This window comes from Brachionichthys hirsutus, chromosome 15, assembly GCF_040956055.1.
Source record: "Brachionichthys hirsutus isolate HB-005 chromosome 15, CSIRO-AGI_Bhir_v1, whole genome shotgun sequence".
NCBI lineage: Eukaryota > Metazoa > Chordata > Actinopteri > Lophiiformes > Brachionichthyidae > Brachionichthys > Brachionichthys hirsutus.
Window position 1 is genome coordinate 13,182,088 of NC_090911.1, and position 18,829 is coordinate 13,200,916.

At 46.0% G+C, this 18,829-nt stretch overlaps 2 protein-coding genes across 3 annotated transcripts; one reads left to right on the plus strand and one right to left on the minus strand.

Moving 5' to 3' along the window:
- The first annotated feature begins 713 nt into the window (after positions 1-713).
- Positions 714-9,189, plus strand: znf622 (zinc finger protein 622). Of its 2 annotated transcripts, XM_068749042.1 has the most exons (7): positions 714-814; positions 2,446-3,025; positions 5,032-5,304; positions 5,445-5,607; positions 5,737-5,852; positions 7,393-7,533; positions 8,688-9,189. In XM_068749042.1, the coding sequence occupies exons 2-7, from the start codon at positions 2,452-2,454 to the stop codon at positions 8,816-8,818; spliced, it is 1,398 nt and encodes a 465-aa protein (XP_068605143.1). In that variant the 5' UTR covers positions 714-814; positions 2,446-2,451; the 3' UTR covers positions 8,819-9,189. The 2 variants fall into 2 exon arrangements, with proteins under 2 accessions (XP_068605143.1, XP_068605142.1); XM_068749041.1 differs by lacking the exon at positions 714-814 and having other exon boundaries at positions 2,319-3,025.
- Positions 9,190-10,905: 1,716 nt separating this feature from the next.
- fam49ba (family with sequence similarity 49 member Ba) lies at positions 10,906-17,781 on the minus strand. Its single transcript, XM_068748363.1, has 11 exons — positions 17,716-17,781; positions 15,838-15,908; positions 15,653-15,774; positions 15,229-15,334; positions 14,630-14,766; positions 14,408-14,485; positions 14,226-14,342; positions 13,142-13,221; positions 12,879-13,005; positions 12,378-12,448; positions 10,906-12,279 (listed from the first exon to the last, which is right to left on the minus strand). Exons 2-11 carry the CDS (start codon positions 15,905-15,907, stop codon positions 12,210-12,212), a joined length of 978 nt encoding a protein of 325 aa, XP_068604464.1. The 5' UTR covers position 15,908; positions 17,716-17,781; the 3' UTR covers positions 10,906-12,209.
- Between the last annotated feature and the right edge of the window lie 1,048 nt (positions 17,782-18,829).

Genomic DNA, 18,829 nt, shown 5'->3' on the forward strand with positions numbered 1-18,829 from the left:
AAACATGTAGTCCCTTGGCATAGCACAATTCTAAATTGAAAGCATTTCTTTATCAGCGGACTTCGTAAGATTATAAAGCAAATAAATATTCCTGTCACTATTTCACTTTTTGAATGTTTAGGAAACTGTTCCGGCTGTACAGTATGATGATGGCTTCAAATCCATGGTCTAAAAGAGAAGAATGACTTGGACCTCAAACATGTTGGTGGAGCAGAACCAAACTGTGTTCAAACTGGACTTTTATATATTTAAACTCAAGAATGCCATATTTGTAGTTTCCCCACCGCTGCCTGGCAGGAGGGTCCCCGTTGATTGGGGCCACCTGGGCTCAGTATAAAAGCAGGCTCTAATCGTGTTTCCTTGTATCATCCCGTTTGTTCTCTTTCGGTTTTCAGGGGTGTTGCCTTTCATCTCTGCATTCACGTTCACTCACCTTATACTTTCACATCTTCATATCTCATAACCATTATTTTTGTTTGCATGTATTCACACATAACACAAATGAGCTTTTATGTATTTAATATACATGATTAAGGACATAAAACAGATCCTACGTCTGAAATTAGATCGCGATAATGAATATTAGGTAGCGTCATCTTCTCCTGTTCGTTGAGGGTTCCTTCAACAGCGCCCTCTATGGGACTGGCGTCCTCTTTCGGCTTGTCCCTTCAGGGGGCGTCACAGCAACGGAGTGAAATATCTGTAGTAGAAGAAGAAGGAATCCGGAAGTGATCCTCGTGTCTCGGGAGCAGGGACGCGGTTATTTTATTTATTAAGAGGTTAAAGGCACATTTTCTGGAGGATTCTTGTATTAGTAAGTAGACTATGGATGCCCGTCAATTATTTATACATTTATATCGTTTTCCAGTTTATTATCAATATCTGAATTATTAGCCGTTTCTTGCATATATTGAGTTTGACTGACTACGTAATGTTTTGCGCAGCACCGTAGTTAATCGTTCATGTTTATTTTTTTATTGTGTTTTCATCATTGTCAGTGAATGCTGTGTTTGTGAGAAGACGTTGCACCCAACTAATCCGAATTGATCTGATGGATACTTATGATACGTATCAAAATCTGCATTACCAAGTATCTCTGTGCTATATAGCTTTGGTGACTTTTAGTTATTGTCAGTTTAGTAGCTCATTTGGTAAATGGGAGCAGGTAGAGGAGAATCTAGAGAAGTGGAGGTCTGCTCTAGAAAAGAGAGGAATGAAGGTGAGCAGCAGTAAAACAGAGTACATGTGTGTACATGAGAAGGTCCCAGGGGGGACAGTGAAGCTACAAGGAAGAGACGTAAAGAAGGGAGAGGACTTCAGGTACCTCGGGTCAACAGAGCAGAGGGATGGAGAGAATGTGGAAAGGAGGTGAAGAATCGTGTGCAGGCAGGCTGGAACGGGGGGAGGAAAGTATCAGGTGTGCTCTGTGATAGGACGAAGGGACAGGTCTACAAGACAGTGGTGAGGACAGCCATGATGGACGGCTTGGAGACAGTGGTGAGGACAGCCATGATGGACGGCTTGGAGACAGTGGTGAGGACAGCCATGATGGACGGCTTAGAGACAGTGGTGAGGACAGCCATGATGGACGGCTTAGAGACAGTGGTGAGGACAGCCATGATGGACGGCTGAGAGACAGTGGTGAGGACAGCCATGATGGACGGCTTAGAGACAGTGGTGAGGACAGCCATGATGGACGGCTTAGAGACAGTGGTGAGGACAGCCATGATGGACGGCTGAGAGACAGTGGTGAGGACAGCCATGATGGACGGCTTAGAGACAGTGGTGAGGACAGCCATGATGGACGGCTTAGAGACAGTGGTGAGGACAGCCATGATGGACGGCTTAGAGGCAGTGGTGAGGACGGCCATGATGGACGGCTCAGAGACAGTGGCTCTGAGGAAAAGACAGGAGGCGGAGCTAGAAGTGGAGGAGATGAAGATGCTGAGGTTCTCCTTGGGAGTGACCAGGTTGGACAGGATTAGAAATGAGACAATAAGAGGGACAGTGAAGGTTAGACGTTTTGGAGACATGTCCAGAGGAGAGACAGGGACTATATCGGTAGAAGGACGCTGAGGATGGAACTGCCAGGGAACAGGACTAGAGGACGACCCAGGAGAAGAGACATGGACGTAGTGAGGGAGGACATGAGAGTGGCTGGTGTTGGGGAGGACGATGCAAAGGACAGGGTGAAGTGGAGAAGGTTGAGCTGCTGTGGCGACCCCTCATGGGACAAGAAGAAAGTATAGTAGTAGTAGCGGCTAATTCGGTAGCCATTGTTTCACACGTACTAGACGATAAAGAATGTCACACCGTGGAAGTTGTGATAATCATTCACTAGTTTGACGTTTCACTGGTTAAATGAATAATCTGCAGTGTACCGGTAATCAGTAATGACCTGCTGTTTATTTGTAACTATATATGAATTACTCATCTTATCCCAAGGTTATCATGGCCAGCTACACTTGCATTAGCTGCCGAGTAGCTTTCGCAGGTGGCGAGGTGCAGCGATCCCACTATAAAACGGACTGGCACCGCTATAACCTAAAGCGCAAGGTGGCCGACATGCCACCTGTCACTGCTGAAAACTTCCAGGAGCGAGTCTTGGCACAGCGGGCAGCTGCCGAACAGCAGCCGAATCACACACCAGCTAATGATGGCTGCATCGTTTGCAACAAGAAGTTCTCAAGCACCAATGCCTACCAGAACCACCTGCACTCTCACAAACACCAGCAGGCTGAGAAGCAGGCCATTCTCGCCGCCCAGAAGAAAGTGGAGAAGATAAACGAAAAGAACCTTGAAAAAGGACTCGGTGATAAGAAGTTGGATAATGATGCCAGGAACGAGGCCCTGCAGCAGGTGTTCAAAGAACAGCAGAGGTCAAGTCCAGCCAAAGGACAGGCCGGGACAACGCAAAGAGCAAAAGGCCAGATGAAAGAGAAGCTGGAGAAACCTCCCAGGATGATGTGGCTGGAGGAGCAGGTCAAGAGGCGAGAGACAGAAGAGGGAGCCACAGGGGGCGAAGGTGAGGAGTAATCCACAGCTGGATGACTGTTGGCCAATCAGCATAGGTTGTGTTTCCATTTCTGTGTGGCTGTTTACAGGGTGGGGTGGTTAGTTCTATGGAACATCTGGTGGATCTGGTTAAAGTGGCAGTAGGACAGAATCAAAATGAACTGCGGTGTATGTTAATAGTGATGTGATCAATAGTGATCAATACGCTGGTGAGTCAAGACCAGCAAAGAAGAATCAACTGGACTTGTTCAAGTTTGATGGAAGGTGTTTCACCTCTCATCCAAGAGGCTTCTTCATTTCTAAATGGCTGGTAGAGTTAAAATACTTGTACTCCTGTTGGAGGGACCAGATACTAAGGGTGCGTTCCCACTGCGCCGTTTGCTCCCTTTTAAACTGACCAGAGTTCCTTTCCTCGGATAATCCGCTCCGTTTGGGCCAGTGGGAACGCGCATCCGGACTCTGGAGAGGATCAAAAAAGTCCGCCTGAAAAGGAGGGTCTCGGTTCCTTTGGGCGGAGCAAAGGCAGGATCAGCTGTACGTAGTGATGCTACACGGTACATCTCCGGTAGAGGAAGTACAGCGAGTACTCCAAGCGGCTCTGAGGGGAAGCTCAGTTACCAGAAAAACTAAAAGTGGTGAAATATGTACCGCTGTGTGTAGATTTCATTAACTAAATATGCGTTATAATTCCTTAATATTTTTTTCAGAACCAGCTACGTATCACCGGTAACTGATACGACTTCTCCCTGCAGCTCCACGGAGCTTTAACAGTCCAGCGCAGAGCGGAGAATCAGCTGTTCAGCAGCGATAGTTTCTCATTCCGTTGTTCTGATCCGGAGACTTTACGGATCCCCAGCGACTTTGTGTTTGTTAAAAACGACTAGCGTTGTGTAACATTTATGATTTAGGCCAGAACTAAATGAGCTTCCCCCCTTGAATGAGCAGCAGTCGGACTTCCCCGTCTACTTTGGCCAATCGACGAGCGCCCTTTTCAGCCACGCGACGCTGCTCTGAAAGTTCGTTTCGTGAAGAAATCACAGTGTGAACGCAGACCTTTCAGCAAATTATAAATGCAGGAATTTGCTCCCAAAGGAACCGAGTCCTCTTGGCGCAGGGGGAACGCACCCTAAAACTCCTGTCGGAGGGGCCAGATACCTGTACTCCTGTTAGATCAGTAAACGGGACCCAAACCTCCTCAGGAGTCATTAACATTCATAAGGTGAAGGGTTGATTTCCCCCCGACGTTCAGGTGAGCTCTTTTGTTGCGCTACACCCAGGTGTGGTGGGGGGTTGTGGATTTTGGGGACAGAGGTCAATAGAGGGCTTCGTCTTTTTCATAACAGTATCCCACAATGCAATGCAGTCGGCCATATCGCAAGGCTTCATTTACACTAGGGACCTAGAGATCACGATAGCGCTAATCGTAACGCGTCATTCTTCTGAAGTTTTTGCGGGAAATTAACTTTTTATTGGACTTGATAGCATGGAAAAGTATCGTGCATCACTAGGCAATAAAGATTTTACAAGGAGAAAACAGCTGTAAGTGGGGGGTGAAGATCCTTACCAGATCGATAAGAAATTAGATTTTATTTCTATAACATCAGATCACAACAGAAAGTTATCTCAAGACACTTTACAGGAGTAGCAGGGAAAGACAGAACCCAACTTGACCCACAAGAGAAGGCACTTTGGACATGGAGGCAAGGAAAGACTTCTCTTTAACAGGCAGAAACCTTGGACAGAACCTAGGCTCATGGTGGGCGGCCAGCTGGGGAGAGAGAGAGAGAGAGAGAGAGAGAGCAGACAAAAACAAAATGTATAAAACTATAAATGCTAATGCCAGCGATATGGTCCAGGTTCTGCAGCAAAGATCACAACATCTTCCCAGACGCGTCATACACGGACCAACTGCATAATGTGTGTCGTTAACAAACCAGACAGCTTGTTGTGAATGCTACAAATGTGCCGTCTTTAACTCCTCTCTTCCCTGGCTAATGTTCTCCTAAATATTTCCAGAAGAGTGGGAAGATGCTGATGAGGGTGATGATGACATGGAAGGAGGATTAGAAGAGGAGAAGGAAGAGACAATGGATCAAGAGGATCCAGGAGCTCTGTCTGACCCCCATCCTTTCGCTCTGCCTGGATCTATCCCCGCCACTGACTGCCTGTTTTGCTCCCACCACTCCAAGTCACTCATGAAGAATGTTGGCCACATGACCAAAGTCCACAGCTTCTTCATCCCAGATGTGGAGTTCCTCGCCGACCTCAAGGGCCTCATCGGCTACCTTGGTGAGTTTGCGGTACATGCGAGGACAGATGATAGCCGTCCTTCAATAACTGACCCATTCTCTCTCTGTCTTAATGTAGATGTTATTCCTATCCTGGTCAAAATGCTATTGTGCTTCTAACTTTCTTTTGTCGTGTTGTAGGAGAAAAGGTCGGCTCTGGGAACGTCTGTTTGTGGTGTAACGAGAAGGGGCGTTCGTTCTACTCCACCGAGGCAGTACAAAGTCACATGGTGGACAAAAGTCACTGTAAACTCTCCACAGACGGTGATGCTGCTTTGGAATTTGCAGACTACTATGACTTCAGGTAAAACACAAATGTAAACTACCTTCTCTGGTGCAATGATTCCTTTACGTGCTTAGTGGCCTGTTGCATGTGGAAGGCGTTTGATTTGTGTCATTGCCATTTTGATGCTGGAGTAATTTGGCTTTTCAGGAGCAGCTACCCAGACAGGAAGGAGGGAGAGGATGCTGAAACGGATGAAGATGTGTTGACCGATGAGAATACTTTGGAGTATGATGACGAAACGCTAGAGCTGACCCTCCCGTCAGGTGACGTGTCTAGAAATTACGTTTTATAATCTGTAAGAATCAGATATCCCTGATATAAAACATGGGTAACTTGATTTAAATCATCAAAGTGTCTCTTTTATTTCAGCCTTATTAATCACTCAATGAAAAACTAATTTAAACTAATTTGCAGTTTTAAAATGATTGCAGTCTGTCAGGCAGATCGTCCCCAAATTTCTGACCATATATTTGGTGCAGTGTTTTCATTATTGGTGTTATTTTATCAGCTACTGTTTTTCATTGTCATTTCCTGTAGTTTTATTCTTCTTAGATAGATGTAGATGGGTTTGTAGACAGCTTGACTTTTTTCAATAGACGACGCTATTAACTCATTCAGTACCAGCTGTTGACGGCGCTGCCAGACACTATTTTAAGACCCACAGAATATTGTGTACTATGACTACGCAAACACCGGACCGACCACATTAAAGATTAAACTCATCTTTCATCAGGAAAACAAGTGTTCTGCAGTTATTGACCGTTGACGAGGCAGAAATCACCAAAATCAGCGTTTTCCAACAGAAAACTAGCTTTGTTTACTTCTAGAAATCAATAACAACACTGAGAAAGAGCTTTTGATGTAACAATACATTTATTTACAAACAACGGCTGCTCCTCGGTGATCCAGACGGAACCGCTCGCCTGATGAATCCGGGTCAGGCTGGCGATATCCGTCCAGAACCGAACCCAACAGTCGGTTTTTGGTGTGTGGTGACGCTCGCCTCCATTCAGACCGACCCCCGGGTTGAACATCGGGTGTCGGTCCGCTTCGGTAGCGCTCGACTCTTCAGCTCCGTGATCATCATCATCGTTTTGAGTGACTCTACTCTACAGTGTCATCAGATCGCTCCTCCTCTGCTCCTTCCTGCTTCGGCTCTTTCATTACATTGTAATACACGGTGATCACCCACCCAAAACCAGCAATGCTGTCCTCATTACAGTCTAGGAGAGGGCTGATATTCACTGAGGACATGTGCAAACCCTTCTTCTTTTTGATTAAGTACTCATCGAGGACCTGTGTTCAGGGGTCGGTCCGGGGAGGACCGGCAGGGAGAACTGAATTGCAGATCTCCGGACTTGCACCGGCTTGGAAGGACTGAAGTCTCGCCTTGGCTACCGATATGAGGAAAACTAAGGACCAGTTGCATGTTTGGATTCAGCTAAATTCTTTGTTTTCGTCTGAATATTGGGATTATTTTAGTTCTCCAGCCCCCCTCTGAGAGAGTTCTCCTGGTAGCCAGGCCCTATCTGTCTACCCTAACATCCCAAGGACATGTCTCTGACTTTACACACATGAACTCACACACACTCCTTAGAAATGTATTTATTCAGACTAACCTAACCTAACCTGGGATCTTTGAGTTGTGCCACCATCATCTTTCAGTCTGTAGCAGCTCCAGCTAACGTTAGCATGAACGGCTGCTGAATCACACAGGAAGTGACTCGTGCTGCAGAAGACTTTCTATGGGTCTGTGCATGTTTCATGTGTAACAGTATGCATCTCTTTGCTGTGTTTGTACAGGTGCTAAGATTGGCCACCGCTCCCTCATGAAGTATTACAAAATGCGTTTTGGAGCTCAGCGAGCGGTGGCACTGAGCCACAACAAGAACGCTGTGGGCAGGGTGCTTCGGCAGTACAAAGCTCTTGACTGGGGAGGAGGAGGTAAGATTCCTTCCTAATGTTCGGCAACATAAGGACAGTTTAAAGAGTGACATCAATATCACAGCTTGGAGTTACTTAGCCGCTAACGGCTTCTAGCTATATTTCCCTTTTTCTTTTTTGCTGAAGGAGATGAGGAAATATTGACCTTCAACTCAGTTATTACCTCCATTCGTATTTTGGCATCAGAGTACTTGTATTTTATATTGTACCTAAGCACCAAACGGAGCAGCACTCTGACAGTGGAGGCTTTCTATTCTATTCTATTCTACAAGTTACAGTGATGAAAATAAGTTCTCCCACTTAGACGTTAGGGCAGGGTCTGACGTTTTCATCGTAGGTGCGTTTCCACTGTGAGAAAGAAGCCTAAATAAAAATACAAATCTGGAAATCACATTGTATCATTTTAAAATATTGTATTTGTATATTATTGCTGCAAATATTCATTTATTTTTGGGGGGGATTTTTTCTCTCAGTGGAAATGCACCGACGATAAAAATGTCAGACCCCGCCATGATTTCTGAGAAAACCGGCAAAATCGCAGGGTGTTGAAATACTTATTTTCCTCACTGCACCGCAGGTAAACTGAGAAATGTTCACTAAAGAATGTAGGAATTATTTTTCTTATCTTGAGAAATTCTTAGGAAAATACAGTAATACCTCGATAAGAGTGTAATTCGTTTCTGGACCAAACTCGTAACCCGCATCACAATTTCTTCCATATAAAATAATTGAAAAGTATTTGATCCATTCCAGCGGCTCAAAACACTCAAATCAATGCTAATGACAATAACAAAGGTTTAAATTAATCACGTAAATAATGGAAACGCAGCGGGGGAGACGTGTAAGAGATGAGTATGGGAGGTGGTGAAGACCTGAACTCGAGGGAAGCGCTTGACCATTTAGCGCCACAATCTGGAAACGCTCGTATCCCAAATTTACGCTCGTGTCTCGGAACACTCGCATGTCGAGGCGTTACTGTACGAGCACCTCAGTGGAAAGATTTGTAAGATAGCATGTGGTTGTTGTATAAATGCAATACTTGATAAATGTGTAAAACTGAGCTGCTATGGTGAAGCTGTGCGCTGGCGTGTTCTTCCCGTTTGGTCTGTCCTCGACCTTTCATTTCATTATTCACATAAAACTTTCTCTGTCAGGCCACAGCTTTCATCAGAAGCAGAGAGACATGCAGTACGTACAGAGGATGAAGTCCAAATGGATGCTGAAGATGGGTTTGAGCCACAACAAAGTGAAGCAGAAGCACTTCAGAGCCCAAGTCATGTTCTGAAGGTGGAATGGAAGAAAGTGAATCTGGAGAAGTGGGTTGTACACTTGTGTATCTTCACCGTCTTCCAGCTGACGGTAACAAGCGATGGTTCCCCTGCGTGGGGGCAGGGTGCAATATTGAACAGGTTCATTGTGAAGCCATGTCACAAGAATGCCTTCTCCAGCTTCTTGGGATCCTTAAATGATGAACAGTTACAATCTTTCTTTGCAGGAAACACGTTTTTGCTCCATGTGTATGTAATTCTGCGTCATTGTGGAAAAGTCAGATCCACTTTAATCACGCCATAGGATTTTAAACGACGTGATTTTGTAATAGCAACGTTAATGAGGTAGTTTTACTATTATGTATGATTCAACTCGCTGAGAATAAATCCAACCAAATACACTTTTGCTATTTATTGGATGCATGGTTCCCTCCTCTGTAATTGATGCTAGTTTTGTGATTAGTTAAAGGATGGCGCTACTATTAGCGCGGTGTGAAAGGAGAGACCCCCCCCCCCCCATTTAAATGGAGTGATCCGTCGGTGCTCAACAAGATTCAAGATTCAAGATACTTTATTATCATTATGCGAACATAATAAAATTGTGTGAAGGCCCACGGCTTCAGGCACTCGTAGGAACATAATCAAAAACCAAAAGCTCTCTTAAAGCAATGATATATACGCAGAGAGAGAACGAGAATCAGCAAGCAATAGTGCAAAATGGCAACAGCAGCCCAGTGGGACAGGCTCAGAGCGCCCCCAGTGGGACAGGCTCAGAGCGCCCCCAGTGGGACAGGCTCAGAGCGCCCCCAGTGGGACAGGCTCAGAGCGCCCCCAGTGGGACAGGCTCAGAGCGCCCCCAGTGGGACAGGCTCAGAGCGCCCCCAGTGGGACAGGCCCAGAGCGCCCCCAGTGGGACAGGCCCAGAGCGTCCCCAGTGGGACAGGCTCAGAGCGCCCCCAGTGGGACAGGCTCAGAGCGCCCCCAGTGGGACAGGCTCAGAGCGCCCCCAGTGGGACAGGCTCAGAGCGCCCCCAGTGGGACAGGCTCAGAGCGCCCCCAGTGGGACAGGCCCAGAGCGCCCCCAGTGGGACAGGCTCAGAGCGCCCCCAGTGGGACAGGCTCAGAGCGTCCCCAGTGGGACATGCTCAGAGCGTCCCAGATCGCTACGAGGGAACGACTGCTTTCACAGCTCGGGGGAAGAAGCTGTTCCTGAGCCTCGCTGTGCTGCTTCTTAGTGTCCTGAACCGCTTCCCTGATGGGGGCGGGACAAACGGTTTGTGGCCCGGGTGGGTGGGGTCTGTGGGCGGGACAAACGGTTTGTGGCCCGGGTGGGTGGGGTCTGTGGGCGGGACAAACGGTTTGTGGCCCGGGTGGGCGGGGTCTGTGGCGATGCGTCTGGCCCTCCTCTGGACTCTGGAGGTGTAAACAGTCCAAATCAGGCAGACGGTGATTTGTAGCATTTACGCTACGTTCCAGAAGCATTGGGACATCTGCCTTAACATTCCGACGAGTATTTTTGAAGACTAATAAACTACGTGTTGGGAGCTGGCCCTCCAACGCGACTAGCTTCAAGCTGATTCCGTTTTAGCTAGCGTTCAACCAATAGTGTCACAGGAAGTGATGTCACGCTGCTGGCGCTGCCGTTTCTATTGGAGCAGATGGGTCTCACTCTGCAGCGTAACTCCAGATCTGATCAAAAGTCATGACAATAACGATCGATATATATCCGAGTCCTGATCGGGAGCTACAGTCCGATTCCGATCGAGTCTGCAAGCACCTGATCGGGCCCGATTTCCGATCTCGTGATCGGATCGGGACATCCCTAATACTTACTCTTCATTATAACATAATTTGTCCTCATGTCAGTGACGCAAATCTTTTGATTGATAACATTAGAGATGAAAGTTTACTGTCTTGAAAAAGTTACTTGTTATGGAAAGATACGTCTTAACAGTGACCTCCAGCCGCTACCCAAAAAGCCTAGAAGCATTTACATTTGAAAAGCATGGAAAAAGTCCTTTCACCCATTAGACTCACACAGATTGTTGTGAAAGTCTCTTTTCTTAAAAATGTAAACTTTATTTGGCAACAGTTCCATACAAAGACTCGTGGCGTAGCGTAGTACAAAGATTCCAGACTGCAGGTTCTTCCCATACCAGCACCCACCCCCCCCACAAACAGCTTATATAACGGGTAGCCTCTGTCCACAGGTTACAGCGGAATCACATGCTCTCGATTCATTCTGCAGAAATGTTTGGGACCGCCTCCTGTGTCGACTCACAGGAGCGATTGACATTTTCTCATAATTATCTGTTTTCTATGAGAACTGGTTTGTTTTTGTCTGGTTTCCATCTGAAGACATGATTTGTTCTGGTTTTACAGGTGATCTGGAAGGATTGGGATGAATGTTGGGACCAGAATGACCATTCAGGGGGCTTGTTTGTGTTCTGTACTAAGGTCGCACAATGCTCCAAGGTTCATTCAGACTTTCTGTCCACATTTTCCTGCTCGATCATGACTCAGGTTCTTTCAGCATCAAAATACCTGGGTTCTAACAAATATTTAGAGGAGGTTCTTGAAGAGGAGACTGGTAGAGCTGTAATAATACACGTGTGCTGTTTGAAACCTGCCAAAGCTGCATCCACGTCACATCAGATATTGATCACCTGCAGAGCCGGCTGCAGTTGCTGTGCGTTGATGAGTTGGTGTCGTTGCAGCTGCTTTATCCACCTTGCGGGTTGCAGGAGTTGCTGGAGGCTATCTCAGCTGGCGGAAGGAAACCGGAGAGAACCCACGGAACATCCAAACCCAGAAACGTCCTGCTCTGAGGTGACTGCGCTACTCACTACTCCACCATGTCACCTTCAGACACATTTCACACCAACTAGAGAATTCAGTCGTCGACTCGGTCCATACGACTCCTGCCCTAACCCTCTTAAGAATGTGATCAAGCTTAAAATCCTGAACATGGTCCAGGATTTTATTACTACATGACTAGTAATAAAATGAGTTTACTTCCACTGAATATAGTTTTCAAGAATGGCTGTCAGCTTTTATGTGATCAGCTGTTTTTGTATTTGGAGTTGACGCGCTACTCGGGTACCAGTTTTTGTCTGAGCTATTAGATCCCATTCGTCTTCCACACTGAAACTGATACCTGATTATCTACTTCACACGCGGATCAATTACTGGAATCATTTTGTGGAAGTCTGATGCATTTGAAACTGACTTGGCTAATCTGATATGACGTGAATGCAGGTTGAGCATAGCAGCGTTCGGATACACAATATAAAACACTTCTACTAAAACGAGTAAAAAACAAGGTTAAACAGAAATACGAGCGACACGTTTGTTCAGTAGTTGTTTTTGTGTTTTACAGAAATCTGGACCATTTTCCAAAGTATTGAGTTAATTCGGCTGCAGCATGTTTTTGATCTGCTTGGAGGTAGACTCGTCATTCAGATGTTTGGTCGTATACCTGTCGAAAAATGATCATTAGAACATAATTCAAGCGTCTACACGGCAAACATTGTCGATCTCTGTCGTTATATGTGATGTGTTTGTGGAGCGTAGGACCTGAGAGCGTTGAGCAATCCCTCCACACTGATCGGAGGCTGTTCCTTCAGCAATCTGATGCATCCTTTCATCTGAAAATTAGGAATTTTAGAATGTGGTGACAGATTTGTACAATAGTTTAAATATGCTTTGCATGATGAGTTAGTAAATGAGAAACGAAGACTCCATCAGGGTTTTTAAAAGAAAGGAGCAGTTCACCATGCAATGTGAAATCAGTCATCTAATCATGCTAATGTAAAGTTTCTTGGTCTGTAAAACATTTCTGGAGCTTTTGGCCTTTTTCATACGAGCTGAATGCAGTCATTTAATTTGTTTTTTTTAAACTAGTCTCCATCATTTGGCAGAAAGCAGCTATAATGTCAAATGCTGCATGTCTTATGTGACTGTTCCTACCGCTCTAGTGGACCTAGTGGTCTGTGATGCATCTTGCAGCACCTTCCTTAATTGTGTCCTGCTGCTCTTGTCTGTTTGTGGACATTAAGATATTGATAAATGTGTTACGTCTATGTTGGAGGTTTTCACGAAGGCGCCAGCTGGGTGAACATGGTCGTACAGGATGATGACGCCGACCATCACACGGAGGCAGAACAACACGGTCTCCTCACTGGTGAAACGACTGCGGTACTCCCTACACACACACAGTGGAGGTTAAGGAAGAGTTAGGGAGATTAGAAGGTAGAAGAGGAGCTACAAAGGAGTAGAGGTGGGGAAGAGTACAAGACGAATGTTGGCTGTGATGCGTTCAGGAACAGGCCAAGACTCACGGCGTTTCCAGCATGACTTTACAAACACTGGCCATTGTACTCAGGCAGTCGGTTGTGTTTTCAATCGGCACCTCTGGATTCTGATGATGACAAAAGAACAATATCGTTTGATACAATAAACACAAAAATCGAGCAAGCATGTAAAAATCCAACCAATCTCTGATGGAGAAAATATTAAGATAGATTTAAGGGAAAGCCCCAAGACAAAGAAGTACTGGAAAAAGAACCGGGCGGCATGTAACACTACATGCAGTAATTGTACCTTACAGGTACTCGTAAATAAACTTAGACATAGTCGTTCTGCCTCGGAAGGCTTTGTGTTCTTGACAGCATCCTTCTGTTTCAGGATTGTACACGTCCATGTACTCCGCTTGTACTGGTGTGTCCCATCACTTACGGACGCCACAGTCATGTTGATGCATAATTTCATTCTTCATCTCCATCATCATCATCGACTTTTCTTCACTGCCATCCTCACCATCACTGATCAGGAATACTCACAGATACAGTCAGAATCAGGTCAATACTGGAAACACCACGGAGATGTGCAGGAGATGAGGACGGAAGGTGGACAACACCTGGACCGAACCAGTGAAGCTAGCTAGTAGCGCTCAGACGGCTAGCGCCACCATCTGGAGGTTACTCGTATCTCAAATGTATTCTCATGTGTCAAAGCAAAGTGTTGCTCGTGTCTCTGAACACTCGTATGTTGAGGTTTTACTGCACTATTACTCAAGCAGAAGTTCACATGATGAGGAACCAGTCAAATATACTTCAAGTATTGGAAATTAAGTACTTTTTACACCATTATTTATATCATTTCATTTTTTTGCATGCTTTACCAGTGCAGGAGTCTATAGGTCATATTTGCACATAAGCTGAGCGGATCTTTTTATTGCATGGGAAGATCCAGGGGTGGGGCCTGGGGGGGCCACTGACCCGATGACTATTGTTTGTTGGTGTTTGTTCCAGCAACCAAGAAATCCAAACATGTATGAAGGTAAATTCTTGTTGAATGAGTGAGCTTCTTTCAATTGAAACTTCATTCACTTCAAAAGTACTCTCGAACTATGGATGGACTCACATCTGAGACAAACTTTGAGGTTGCGTCGCTTAACGTCTTCAGCATCGGTGTGGCAGTGGCATAGAACAGGGACATCCGATTGGCCAGCTCGTTATTGACCTCGTTTCCTGCATCAGCCTGAAAGACAACTTTTCTTAAAGGTCGATCTGTAAATGTGTCCCGGAAGGGTCTGTTGGACTCACAGTCGGGTTGTTTATCCGCATGCGGCTGATGGTTCGGCGATAGTAACTGAAATCGTTTTGGATGGCCGGGTTGCTCATCTGGAACGGCCACATGAAGGAAACGGTAGAGGAAGGGTTAATATAGGATGCACAGTGTTGATGTAAAGTAAAGAACTGACAGAACCCACATGAAACGGTAAGAGAGGTGAGGAAGAGGAGCAGAGGTGAAGAAGAGGAGCAGACCTTGAGCTCGTCAAAACGCAGCGTGAAGTGCAGGATGTGAGCGAATTGACGAGCTAGAGCTTGTTTCTGCTCCAGATGCTGAGTGGGAGTCGAGGTGGAGCTGGTGAGGACATCCAGGAGACATCGCAGACTGGACTCTGATGGAAGGAGGAATCAGGGTTCAGGTTTGTGCTAGCGCCATCTAGTGGCTGTGATGTTCACTACAGCTGCAATGTGAAGGTGTCAGCAGAGATCAAACCTGCTGATTTAAAATCAATACTCAATGGCGTGTCATCAAAAGAGCCCTGAGGAACATTTCATTGACCAGAGGTGAGACAATTTATTGTACATTCAGATTTTTACGAGAGAAATACCTGGTTACCGGTTACATGTTGCACTGAGAAAGATTCCTAGTCTGAACCCTCATTGACAATGTCAATGAACTGATTCTGGTTCTGGTTCTGGTTCTGGTCAAGACCTAATAGATCTCTCTGCAGCTGCAGCTGACATTAGCAATCTTCAGCCAGCACCATTGTCGTTCACGGAGAGCTTTTCATAGCGTTAGCCGCAACACCGCTAGCCACTGACAAACGGGGCCCCGAATGGTTGCGGTTTATTACCGAGCCTCTGGGAGAAGTCGTAGAAGGTTTTCAGTTTGGTGACCAGAGGAACCACGGCGGACCAGGCCTTCTCCTGAACACCAGGAACACCAGGACTCTGGATGGCCTAAAGACAGATGTGCAGCAAGTTCAGCCACTTCATCCTCCTTGTGGGTCGGACGAGAGGCGGGGTACACCCCGGATGAGACGCCAGCTCATCACGGGGCCACTCACAAACAATCATACCTGCAGAACATTTGGAGTGATCAATTCACCTAACGTTCACGTTTTTGGAGGAAACCGGAGAAAACCCGCACGATACTGGGAGAACGTACAACTTCCACACAGAAGTGATTGAGCCCATAACCTTGTTGCTGTGAGGTGACAGCGCTACCCACTGCACCATCATACCGGTGACTCTGGTGACTCGAGTAACAGCACTTACCTGTCGTATTTCTTCTCCTGCTCCGCTGTAGTTCTGCAGGTGATCGAGGACAACCCGAGCCTCCGTCAGCACCTGGTTCACCTTCTCCCACACCACCGTCTCCGGCTCTGTGGGCTGAGCGTCTGCAGAGAGTTGGAAGTGAGTCTGAAGAAGCAAGGTAACAGAGCTGCACGTCTGTGACTTACTCTCAAAGTCCAGGAAGAAGTTCCCGCCGTTATCAATGTCTCTGGTTAAAACCTTGATTAGGTTCCCCATCCTGAAACCAAGGACATCAGTCGCACGCTACTTTCATTTGGGATGTTCCAGAACAGATAATCGAGCACCAATCACTGATCTAGACCAGATCATCTGGACCAACAAAGGTTCAGACTCGATTTCTCCCCAGAATGTGGCTTTGTATCAAATCCGGTTCAATTTCAAATCTAGATTTAAACGATGCATCAAAAAACAGATTTTCAATGTGACGTTACTGAATATTCGCGTGAAGGTTTAACTCCTTTTCTGATTTTCATTCTGAAAGAGATTTGATTCCACAAACTGAACTGGGATCAGCATCCAAAACAACAAAAAGAGGAAGTGATGACATCGCTGAAAGTTTGTCGTTTTCAAACCGGAAGCGATGCAGACGCTGCAGAAACTAATTCAGATTCACCTTCTGAACACAGAACGTCTCTATTTACAGCGAACTCTTGTAAACGTGTCGTCGTTGAATCGCTTCCTTGGACTCTGCTCGACGTCAACGACGGCTTCGACCCGACTCGGGCTCGTCTGAAGCTGCTGCCTGATGGATGGTGACGAAGTTCACCTGCCTACAAGTTAAAGTCCCAGTAATCGATTACTCTTGACATTTTATAGGTAACACAGACTTCTTCAGTTGACAAGTCAGACTTTGATGTTTGTTATTTTAAACATTGTATTTTGTAAAATTGTTCATTGACTGAATAAAGTACTCTACGATGTAAAAAAATAAAACTTTACTAAACATTTGAGAAGTATTTTGTTTGACCGTTCACATATTTTTCAACAGGTGTATCTAAACTGAGGAACCGTGTCTACCCTGACCATAAAAATATTTGAAACACAATATGACCAAAGAGGTTACCTAAATAGTTAGAAAACAACAGATTGCTGACTAACCCCCCCCCCCCCCCCCCCCGTTAGTGTCCCGCTGACGGGGGGTCTTCACACCCGTGCTTTTGTTCCAGACGTAGGTCCTCCCGTGTCCATGTTAAAAGATGTGTGGGCAGCAGGAGGTAACCAGAAGCAGCTCGCAGTAGTTTTTACTGCTATTTAAAGGATGCATCGCTTACACACTAGTGATATAGATCATCTGTGACATCACCAGTGTGCCCGCCCACCCCCCAACCCAGTGCTTGTCCCACATTGAGAAACAGCCTCTGGATTCAGCACGAGGACGGTTGCTTTTCTCAGCGTAGCAACCTCGACCTCCAGGAGCAAAACATTAGATCCTGTTGGCTCATCAATGTAATCAATAATGGTTTCTGATTCTGGGTTAAAACTGCAGGTGGACTCATCAATATTTTACTCATTAATGACCCTAATTTAGGGAGATGCGACTAAAGGCGCCCCCCAAAGTAGGACATGTTCTTTTGTCAATAAAAGAGAGACGTTTGTGTTACCTATAAAATGTCAAGAGTAATCGATTACTGGGTCTGCTTCATGGAGTAACCCTGCATTATTGATCTGTTTAATCGGACCTAGTTTGACTTTGTTATTCAACACACTGATGCACATACAGAAGAAGTACATGTTGTGTATTTATACACTGATCGTAGCTTTAACTTTAGCAGAAGTACACGTAGCCTACCTGGCTGTTTACAAGTCCAATAATCTGCTCCCACAGCAGAACCACCCGTGGCCGCCGTGACGTCACGTTAGGGTTATTAAACGTATAAACCATATAAAGACATGGCGTACGTTCTATTCTTTTTCTGGTGTGTCTGCGGGACTTGACATGTCTCATCAGCGATCTGAATACACCCCCCCCCCCCCCCCACCCCGATCCACAGCAGCCCCCCCGCCCTACCCTGAACACTCCTCACCTTCAGTGATAGCCGATCGATACCGTGCGTCCGGGCTCTGGCGTGTCCGCAGTAGTCCAGGTGTCTCCCGGCGGTGCGGGAACCCGGAAACGATCCGCACGACGCTCCGTTCACTATAAAAGGCGAGATTTCCTCACGAGGCACGAGCCAATCAACGAGCCCGTGGGTCGAGCGAGGCTAACCGGAGGCAGGTATGGAAGCCATAGTGTGTGACAGGCTGGTGGAGTGTTATCCGGGGGGGTAACGCCACCCAGGGATGCTTCACATGATGTCGATGTAGAAATGCTTTTGAACAGGAACGTCATGAACTGTGTCATATTCTGTCCTCAATCCCTGGTATTGGCATAATAAATTGTCCTCTGCCCCCATCTAGTGGCCATTCTGTATACACCAGCGCCTTCCCTCCATGGAATAGAATAGAACAGGGGTGCCCACACTTTTTCAGCACGCGAGCTACTTATAAAATGACCAAGTGTAGCTGCCATCCAATGTATCTCTAATATTTATGTAATCAATTTTCATTATAAAGATAGAATTAAGGGGGGAACCAAAATTTAGTTCCGCGTGTTCCTGCACCCCCACGGGATGAGATTATTGGCGCGCTCCGTGAGCAAGACTGGGCGCGTGACTGTCGATGTCTGCAAAGGGGCAAGCAGAACTGGACAAAGAAATTGTTAGAAAGTAATCCCTTTAAGAAGTCGTTAAACCTCATCTTTATTCCTTTGGAGTCTATGTGGCCAATGAGGTACAGTTTCTTTGCTTTTATGTGTTAATTAGTGTTTATGTGAGTGCCATGTGAAGCCAATCGTTAAGCCTGTGATTTTATGTTTGTGCATATTTGTTTAATGCGCATTTATGTCATTTTATGTCAGTTCTAATCCGTAAGTTAATTTATGTATTTTATATTTTATCTTGTTTTAGTTCTGACGGCATTGTTTGGGCATCATATGACAGTATTGGGACAAGCTCAAGACCTGTTGTCCAAATAAATGGCTGTAAAAACCAAAGAATGACGTGGATCCTTGATTGAACTCTGAGGGAGTAACAGTCAGAACTCAGCCTGTTCGTGCTGGAGAAGCGAAGAGAGGAGGCGAGAGGAGAGGAGACGAGAGGA

Bases quoted from the DNA above. Each gene is read 5' to 3' on its own strand.
- znf622 (XM_068749041.1), top strand. From the start codon at position 2,422: ATGAATTACTCATCTTATCCCAAGGTTATCATGGCCAGCTACACTTGC. The intron at 5,305-5,444 runs GTGAGTTTGCGG...GTCGTGTTGTAG, and splicing joins GGGCCTCATCGGCTACCTTG to GAGAAAAGGTCGGCTCTGGG. The intron at 5,608-5,736 runs GTAAAACACAAA...TTGGCTTTTCAG, and splicing joins GCAGACTACTATGACTTCAG to GAGCAGCTACCCAGACAGGA.
- fam49ba (XM_068748363.1), bottom strand. From the start codon at position 15,907: ATGGGGAACCTAATCAAGGTTTTAACCAGAGACATTGATAACGGCGGG. The intron at 14,767-15,228 runs GTAATAAACCGC...TCCTTCCATCAG, and splicing joins CGACTTCTCCCAGAGGCTCG to AGTCCAGTCTGCGATGTCTC. The intron at 14,343-14,407 runs GTGAGTCCAACA...GTTGTCTTTCAG, and splicing joins TGCGGATAAACAACCCGACT to GCTGATGCAGGAAACGAGGT.